Source organism: Oryzias melastigma, linkage group LG7, assembly GCF_002922805.2.
Source record: "Oryzias melastigma strain HK-1 linkage group LG7, ASM292280v2, whole genome shotgun sequence".
NCBI lineage: Eukaryota > Metazoa > Chordata > Actinopteri > Beloniformes > Adrianichthyidae > Oryzias > Oryzias melastigma.
In genome coordinates this window covers 27,067,182-27,076,970 of record NC_050518.1, presented here as the reverse complement: position 1 = coordinate 27,076,970, position 9,789 = coordinate 27,067,182, and the positions used below count along the sequence as shown (strand labels likewise).

Here is a 9,789-nt window from a genome sequence, read left to right as displayed (position 1 = left end):
TTTCTGATTACACTTGTCCTCTTTCAGAAGAAAAATGACACACAGACATGTTAAAAACTGAAAGAACAGGATTTTCATCAGAGGGAGACTTTAAAGTGAACCAGGGTTCATTTCCCCTAATAACAAGCTTTCAGTCTGAATACAGGACCAGGAACCGCTCTCTGACACATCTTTGAGGTAATCTAGTTTAATTTGAACTGTTTTGCTCTAAGCTTAAATTCTTAAGCTCTATTTATAAGAAAAGGGATACGAGAACAGGTTAAAAATACCAAAAACATGATTTACATAGGAGTGAGTCTTAAAGCATAATAAGACTCCTGTCATAGCGTAATGCTAAGAGAACATCTTTCTGTTTTAGAGTAATTAAAAATGTCACGAATGAAGTGGTCCTCCTAAATAACACCACAACTCTTAATTAGCTATTATATGCTTCAAACAGAAGTAATTAGGAGGGAAGGACCTTTCTGTCCGTCTCACTTCTCACACTCGTTGCTCTTTCCATCCACAACTTTGATTCCTTCTAGAATTCTATCTAAAATCAAAACAGTTCAAATCCACGGGGATTTCTCTGCGTTGTGAGCACAGAGGCGGACGTAATTACTTCAGAAGAGAGATCTGCATCAAAGTAGAGAAACTAGTCACACAAAAATGACACTTTACAGCTTTATGAGTGTTCCTGTCACAACAATGCCACTTATTTCAGGGTCTCAGTTTATTGTTGCGTGTACTTTGTCATTACCAGTGAAATGAGATGGTGTGATGGAAATTGGTGGCAGCCGGTTGTTATATTTAGGTGGCTAATGATGCGAGCAACTCCGAGAAGGAACAGAAGTAAACAACTAATTTACATGGTGAGGCACAATAGTCCTAGCTCCATCTCCAGCTCTGATTGGGGGAGAATGTCCTTTTTTGTGTGTCTGTGCATCTGCATGCTGTGTTAGTAAAGAGGCAGCTGTAGTGAGGCGAGGTCTTTGTTGTGCGAGTCATTTCAGCGCCACACAAACACCTTCCTACCCGAGTCCTGACCCTTATTTTCTAATGAATGTAATAAAACATGTAATGAGTGAGGCTTGCTGACTGGAAGAGGCCTCTATTAGACAAACAGACGCACTTTATACCGCCGCTGTCCTGCCAGATGTTAGCCTTTAGAATAAAATGTGATAGCTCGTTTGATAGAAGTGAAATGCCTTTTGCTCACGTAAACTTCTAAAGAACAACACAAGTTTTGTTTTATTATTTTGTTTACAAATTCTTTTTTTAGGTTTTTCTCTTACTTTTGTTTCTCTATTAAGCATTTAAAGCTTCAACATTTATTCTAACTAGAAAATTTGCATTACCTGTGATAATGCTAGTGTGAATGCTTTTTACTGAAAGTAGTTGCTGAAGATGCTGAAGGTTTCTGCTGAAAATGGTGATGCAATTTATTTTATTGCTGTAAGAATTTCTTGAAAATACAAAAGCGGTTTGTCAAATGCTAAGTTTGCTAAAAGACTCCGGATGGTAACAGAAAGCTAACACAAGAGCAAGGTCAGTGAAGGTGAAACTGCCGCTAGTTTTTATTCAACCAGAAAAACTTCACTTGTGAATTAATATTTTAGTCCTTTTGTACCAAAACATGATGTTGAGGACTACCGTGTTTGATTTGAGGTTTTAATTTCAATAGTTCTTCTGAGGAACAGCCGAGGCCTCGTGTGTGACAAATGAAGCTTTCAGCAGCACACATCAGTGTTGTCTTGAAGTTGAGTCGTGGACTTAGAAACTTTTTCCTTGGAACGTTTCTCCACTCATCCAAGCGGCTTCATCAGTGTGAGTGGTGCTTGGTTCAAGTTCCACAAATATCCTCCAGGGGGGTCTCCCACATTCTTGCAGTTCAGTCAAAACAAAGAGAAACCAGAGTGAAAAGCGTCTCTTCTTCTGTTGCATAATTCAGCTTCAAACCAACAACTCAATGAATCCATCAAAGGAAAACCAAATTCTGACATACTCTTGTCAGTGTTGCAGGATCTTTAGAAATCTATTCCTACAAGTAAGTCAATAATGTGAGAAACTGATAGCATCAAACAGGAAACAATAATGTTGTTTTTGCTCTTGTTGGTTAATGTCAAATGTTTTTGGTCTCAGAAATCCTGACTTTTTTTGGTTTTGTTTTTAATCAAACAAAAAACTTCACAATCAAGTTGTTAGTTTGATTTTTCGCGGTGAATATACTATGTAAAGAAAAGCCTTCATACTATATGAGATATGCTGACTTATCTGGATTAAGCGCTAAAGTTTTAATCCCCTTTTTTAATCAAAAGCAGACGATCTCAGATCGTCTCATTTAATCATTCGCTCTTATCCTCGGCGCCTCTGGCTCTGATGGAGATCAGTAACATTTTAGATGAAACAAATTTGATTGTGATCTTTGTTGTCATTGTCTTACTGTGTAATCCTGTTATTATTGTTTCTCAGAAAGGGAGATTTGTTGTTAAATCCTTGTGCAAAGACGCATCTAATTACCATTTCCTCCACATATGGCATTTCTTTCTGAGGGGATATTTCAACTCTTAAAACACTGCAATGAAATCCTCATCATTTAAACATTTGAGGCCTGATTTACTTTGATCACTGATAAACAGGACTAAACTGCTCACTCACAAACAGATCATGAATGATGGTTATGTTGGTAATCAGCTAGGGAAGACTGAGCAGAGCTAACCACTACGAACCGTTATAAAATAAATATTTAGCGTTTATTTTCTGTGCATGTTAAATCAATGCAGGGGTGTGAAACTCAATCGCACGAGGGGGCAAAATCCAAAACACACCTTGGGTCGAACAGAATAAACATTTGTTGAACACTCTAAAACTACATTTTTAAAACTTTAAAACCATAACTTTTTAACATAATTACTAATATAATAATTAATTAATTAATATAATAATTTTTAACTAGTGTGAATGCTGTAAGGTGAATTTGGCTGCTGAAGATGATGAAATTGATAGCTAATGATCCTGAAGCTGAAAGCTAGCTAAAATATAAACTAAATGCCAAATTGTCCTAAAAAGTAAAAAAACAAAACAAAAAAACACCTTAGGTTAGCCAAAACAGCTAGTATGTGGCAGAAAAAATAGCTAAACTTCAAAATAAGCTAAAAAACTGAAAAAAAGCCTAAATTAGCCAAAACAGCTAGCATGGATCGGAAATATTAGCTAAACTCCAAAATAGCCTAAAAAAACTTAGTAAATGCCAAAATAGCCCAAAAAGCTATTAGAATGACAATTTTAAGACTTTAAAACTGTTACTTTAGAACATAATTATGAATGATAAAAAGGCAGGGATAATATTCCAGAATAAATCAACTTAAACCTTAAATAACTTTCAATATTTTACTCTCCATAAAAAATATATTTTGTCAAAATTATATAAGTTTGAAATAAGAGCAAGATAACATCAAGTCATTAATAACAATGAAATAAAAAGATCTGGAGGGCCGGATAGAATTACCTGGAGTGCCGGATCCGGCCCCGGGGCCTTGACTTTGACACGAGCTATAAAGAATAAAACAGGTTTCGCACATTCACTCTATACTGCTAAAAGGAGATTAAAGACAGAAAATCCTAATCTAAAATTATTTTGTGCTCTAAATTCATGTTTTTATTACAAATGAGAAAGGTTTGCTATTTTCAGATTCACAGGTAAAAACAAAACAATAATATAAAGAATAAAACTTGAATTGTCTAATTTTAAACCCACAACTTTTTCTCGGACACAGAAAGTTTTAGCTTTTTAACAGGTAGTTTACTAAACTCATCTTATATTTTAAATACCATGAAATAATCAGCATTTCAAACTTGTCGCATGAGTTTTTTTTCCTCAAAGTAGAGCAGAATTCTTTTATTTTTTTAACATTAAAACATTTTTAAAGTTTTATTGTTTCTTTGTTAAACTATGATGCATTTAACCCAGGTCTGTTAGTGACGAGTTAGAGCATTCCTCACAGATAGTTGTTTTTTTATCAGAATTTTTGTCATTAATGTTCAGTAACTGATAACGGAGCCTCAGCTCCAGTGGATTCTAACCACAGTTGATTGTTGGAGTTTTGTGTAGAAACTTTTAACAAACCAAAATCAATATATTGTCACCTTCTTTAGGACTTTTATTGGTGTTTTTTATCTATTTTTTCTGAATATATAAACATGCAGCAAACGCTGGATGAAACATTGATTTTCTGTCGGTCTGAAGACAGATGAGGAAACTTTTATTTAGCTTTGTCCTCCATCAGGTTCCCACAATGCAATCCTGCTTCCCCCCTTCTTTAAATCTCCAGGGAGGGGTCTGTTTAGTTTTCAGGCCTTTGGAGAAAATGCTCCTGAGCCAGCGATCAATAGCCTCTTGGGCCGGGCGTGAAGGTGGTGACATCAATTACCTGTTGGATCAAGTTGATAAAGCAGTGTCCTTTTGGAAATGGCAGACGGCCTCCCTGTCATTGTTTACAGGAAATGGGCTTGTCTCCATTGAAATTAGGGCTGCCTCCAGGAAGTGCAGAGTTTTAATTAAAGATTTTACCGTTTAGTGTGTCAGGGAGAGGTCACTCTCAGGTTCACCTGCTCTCAGCGGGGCTGATGGGTAGTGGGACGCCACTTCTTTAGTGTTGTAAACTAAAGTTACATGGTTGAGCTTCTCTGAACTATCTTCGGTGTGAAAACTGAAAGGAACGATGTTTTTCTGATTGTCAGATGAACTCTCCACACAAACACAATAAAGACTTTCATTCTATGTTGTAAAACAGTTTGTTAAACATTTTTTTATGACTTTTTGCATGACTTTGTCTAGTTTTTGAATACAACTTTGAAAAATGACAAAATATAGTTAGGTTACATAGTAGAGGTTGTGCTGTTTCAAATTATACCAAATAAGCAGCAGGTATCCTTTCAAATGGAAAATACAGACAATTCAAATAGACAAAAACTGAGTTATAGACTCTATAGGTTTTAAAAGGCTAAAAAATAAATGTTCTAAATGTACAGTTTTGTGTGTGATTTCATATTATGATTCTTTGCAGATGGAAAATACTAACAAAAAAAGGGTTTAATCATTATTAATTTTTTCCAGATTTGTCATTAATTAGTTTTTTTTCTTTAATCGATTCCTGGCTCTAGAATTTATAGAAAAGTTTTAAAAATTGTTTACCTGTTACAAAGACATTAATACCACGGCCTGGGTCTTAATTTCATTAAGATCAGTGTTTATTCCTTTTAAAATCAGACCAAAATCAAGCATTTTATGGTCATTTTACTGTATCTTCTAGGCCGTATACAGCCCTGTCTAATATGGCGTCACTCTTTGCATGTCTTGGACGATGGTAACAGGCTAGCGTAGCGTCTCTAGCCTACATAACTGGTTAACCCCTCCCCTTCACCAAACCAAACCAGTCACTAATCAAAATCGAACGTCATGAGAAACAAAAACTTTCACGTTAATTTTATTTGTAACCAATTCAACATAAATAAATGAAATGTCTCCAGTTTTGTGACAGTTTCTAAACAAAAATACAAAATAAAAAGAAAGTTTTTTGAAAAAAACATACATGAATAATTGATATGACACACTTTGTAAAAAAAAACAAAACACCCAAAAACATTTGAAAAGACCCAAAATTTAAGACATTTTGTTTTTATTGATTAAAATTAAAAGTAGTTAAAAAAGTTGTTTTTCTGATAGAAGGGTTTGTTTTTTTAGAGTTTTAAGTGAAAGATGAAAAAAAAGAAGTTTGTATCTATTCAGGTGAAAGAATTGGACTGTATTGTGTCGTCACAGAGTGAGTTGAATCTTTTATGAATGGATTCAGCGTATGGAATCACGTGATATACGTCATTTTCTAGGTAAAAAGACCTCGCCGCTACATACATTTGATGTTTTTTATGTTTTCTTGTGGGATTAGTAATTGCAAACTGTTACATGAAATTAAACCACCAACAGTATATTCTGATGTAAAAGCAGGATTATTGAATTAATTTAATGTTTGTTGTATTAAGTTTTAAAAATCTATGGGTATTTAGCAGGTTTTTTGATTCTACAAAAATCCTTTTCAGTTTCTCTCTGAATAGAAACTGGGAGGATTATTTGTTAACAATACACTGAAACTTTTGTTTCTTTATCTATTATTTATTTTTTATTATTATTTATTTCAACAAAAGCACTCAAGTGTTTTCGTTTTCTATTTATTCTTAACAAATATGTTGTTTTCTTGTCACTCTTTCCCTTCAAGCTGTTCATCTATTTTTCACGTTTTGTGTTAAAATTATAATGTCATTTTTCAAGGATTTCAGTGACTCTCGTAGAAAGAATTTAACATACCAAATACTTAACAGTTTTCAGACACTTTGTCGTCTTCCTCAGCTAGCAGCACTGAAAGAGATTGTGTTTTTTTTTCTCCGTATTTTTGTGGAAAGCGTTCTCTTCTCTCCTCGCTGCTCTTGACAGATATTTGTGAGTTTGGACAAGGGCAGGTGTTACGGCGTTTAGTTTTCCCAGCTTCAAAGTCTTGTGCGTGAAGACGCTGCAGGTCATAGGGGATTGCACAAAGGGAGCTGACAGCAAACAAGACCCCTTTTAAAAAGCAGGAATGGGATTGATTCCTGCACTCCTGTTGCTTAGCAACTGCAAAGCCTCGTTGAGAGAGAATATTGACCCCTTGTTGATAAAGTCCAATTACTTTCTTCTTCTTTTGGTCTTTTTGCTATCCTTCTATGCAGAGACGTTGTGCCATATTCTTGTGTTTATACGCCTTTACACATTTTAAAGGCTTAAAATTGTTGTGATTCCAGCGCTGGAACAGTTTGAATGTGGTTCACGGCGGCTCTCATTGAAGCTAACGAGTTTGTGTTCCGTTAGTGAGCGAGCACGAGTTCAGACCTCTGCCCGGCTAAACGGCCTCACAGCTGCTGCAGGCCAATTTTTATCACTGCTTGAAATGTTATTTGGCCTCAGCTAAAGCGTTACACTTGTTCCAGCGTTCCTGAGAGAAAATTGATTTTTAAATTTCATCAACATTTTCTCCTCTTGTTCTTTGCGTGCTCTCTCTGAAAGCACAGCCATGCTGGGCTGGCCTCCTGCTCTAATTACACATTATTAAATGCTCCTCGTTCTGCTGGTTCTCGGGCCTGTGACTGTTAAGCAGCAGGTTCTCAGAGCCGACGTCTCCTGAAATGAGAGCGCTGTGGGTTTCCTTTCAATACTTAAGGATCGTGCACCTGCAGAATTACAAACGTCTGACTGTAAAACCCTCTGAAGCGTTTACTTCTGATGGTCAAAGCTTTTTTTTATTAGTCTGCAAGAGCTGCAGCTGTCATTTCAAGATTAGAAATTCACGAGTTTTGTCAAGTTTTAAGATGCATGCTTGCTCCTTATTCACCATCTAATGGTAACCTTTTTTTCAGAACACGTGTGCTCCATCATCGCTTCCATGCTGAGAAATCTGAAGTCGCAGCAGAGAACCCGACTCCTCAACAAGTTCACAGAGAACGACTGTGAGAAGGTTGGTCTTCAAAAAGCAGCATTCCCTCATATGCAGTATTGTTTAGACATTAGAAGTTGCTTCATCTAGGTGTTCTATGAAATGTTTTTCTCTGTTTGTTTTCTTTGAATGAATGTGTCAATGCAGAGTACCGAGCAGAGATCATCCCTCTGCCTGACAGTTGGTGGAAGTGACTTTAGTCGGCATGCTTTGTTTGGTTTCAGCTACGTTAGCGTTATGGGCAGATATTTGCTCTCGGTCTTATTATGGTCTGTTTTAACAGACGTCCTCTGGTTTGTTCAGATGCTGCTTTCTGTGATAAAGAAACACTTGAGCTTCGCTGCCGTTGATTCTTCTGTGGTTCAGCTGTTGTTTTTCCCTGAAGTGTCGACTTTTGCTCGTTTTTTTCCTTCCCGTCCTAGTAGCAGTTATTGTGTTTGTAATTGGAGCAGTATTGATAATAGTAGTTACAGTTGTGGTAGTAGGTACAGCAGCTGTAGTACAAGCAGCAGTAGTAGTAGTCGTTAAAACAGTAGTGATTAGTGCTGGGCGATATGGAAAAAAATATCACAATATAAAATATTTTATATCACGACACGATATATATCACCATATACGACAATAAAGTATATTTTCAGCTATTCTCTGAAAATATGCCTGATGTTACAGCAGCTTTTGTGAAAAGTTGCAACAAAAGTTGTGATGTTTTTAATATAATATTGTTTTGAAAAGCGCCTAAAAATGTTAATTATGAAATGAACTTCACATTCTCATATTTCAACTCTTTATTGTGACAGACGCTCTAGGAAAACCCTTCATTGTCACAATATACAATGTTGCTGGGCTTTAATTTAACCTGACTAGAAATGTGAAACACAAAATGAACTTTTGGCCCTTGCTGCTCATAATAACACAAATATTTGTGTGTTGATTAAACATTAGAATAAATGACGTTTTCCAGTGAAAAAAATATAAACTTAAAAAAACAGCATAATCAGATTAATCCTCAGATTTCCATGTTCTCCACAGAAACTGGAAAGGCTCAGAATGTCCAGAGCGTCTCTGTCTTTCTCTCATGTTGAGCCGCGCAAAATGACAGACCGCTCCGTACCTGCACCCCACACCGCCGCGTGCATGCATGCGCTCAGGGCACCTTCACCTTGCTGCGTGCACGTTTGGAAGCAGCACTTTAACTCTGCCTCATGCATGTTTGCGCGCAGTGGACCGCCACCCTTCCTGCGGGGTGACTATTCACAAGTGTCTTGAAGAGAAAAAAGTCAGAGAGAAAATAAAAGAGAGCATGACTCCCGGTAGGGAGTCAGAAGAGAAACGGTCACGAAGCTGCATCGTCATCCATGACTGCTGTCACGGTAGATTCGTAAAGTTGCGGTGAAAATAAAAAGTTGAAGGGTACCCAACAAATCACGCAAAGTCCTGAAGGGTCTGATAATGACATTTGGCGTAGTAATTGATCAAATTATCTTAGCAACAATATAAACGATAGAGGAGAAATGGGAATATAGACACTTTTCTATCGCCCACATGATATATATCGTCATATCGTCCAGCACTAGTGGGGTAGTAGCTATTGTAATATTTGTAGTATTGTAGTGTCAGTTGTAGTAATAGTTGTCATTGCAGATATTGTAATGGCAGTAGTTGTAGTAGTTATTATTGCAATAGTAGTTGTTGCAGCAGTAGTAAGTCATTGCTTGTTATTTGTGGGCATTGTGATTGTTTTAGTGTGTTAATTCTCAGCATTGTATTATTGATTTTTCAGAACATCAATCTTCTGAAATCCTCCAGTTTCCTATAGAACAGTTATGGCCGATCAGATCATTCAAAGTGCATTTATTACTACTGTTCTTACTTCTCTTCTGACACCCAGCATGGCGTTTCTACTGTCAGGATGCAGGTGGATGCTCACTGATCCTCTGTCTGCTGGTAAACAATCGGCAGCAGTGAGATGTGGTTTGATGGTGGTCTTCATCTAATCACTCTAGACCAGGGGTCGGCAACCCAAAGTGTTGAAAGAGCCACTTTGGACCAATACAATAAAAACCAAATGTGTCTGGAGCCGCATAAATTAATTCGGCTTATAAAAGTCGTACACTGAAAGTAACACATGGAGAATGTGTAGTATGAACGATTATTTCTCCTGCTGCGTGTCCTCGTGTCATATAAGCTACATTTTTGGCCTAAGACAAGTTGGTGAGACATTGCAGCGTCAAACTATCTGACAAAAGCTGAATAGCCTCATAATGAACATTTGAGCTTTTATTTTGACATC

General features: G+C 36.7%; 1 protein-coding gene across 1 annotated transcript in view; it reads left to right on the top strand.

The window, feature by feature from the left end:
* ctnnbl1 (catenin, beta like 1) overlaps positions 1-9,789 on the top strand; it is a 69,492-nt gene that overhangs the window by 28,918 nt on the left and 30,785 nt on the right. The window contains exon 12 of the mRNA XM_024293726.1: positions 7,423-7,520. Coding sequence (XP_024149494.1) covers positions 7,423-7,520 — 98 coding nt within the window. The remainder of the gene's footprint in view (positions 1-7,422; positions 7,521-9,789) is intronic.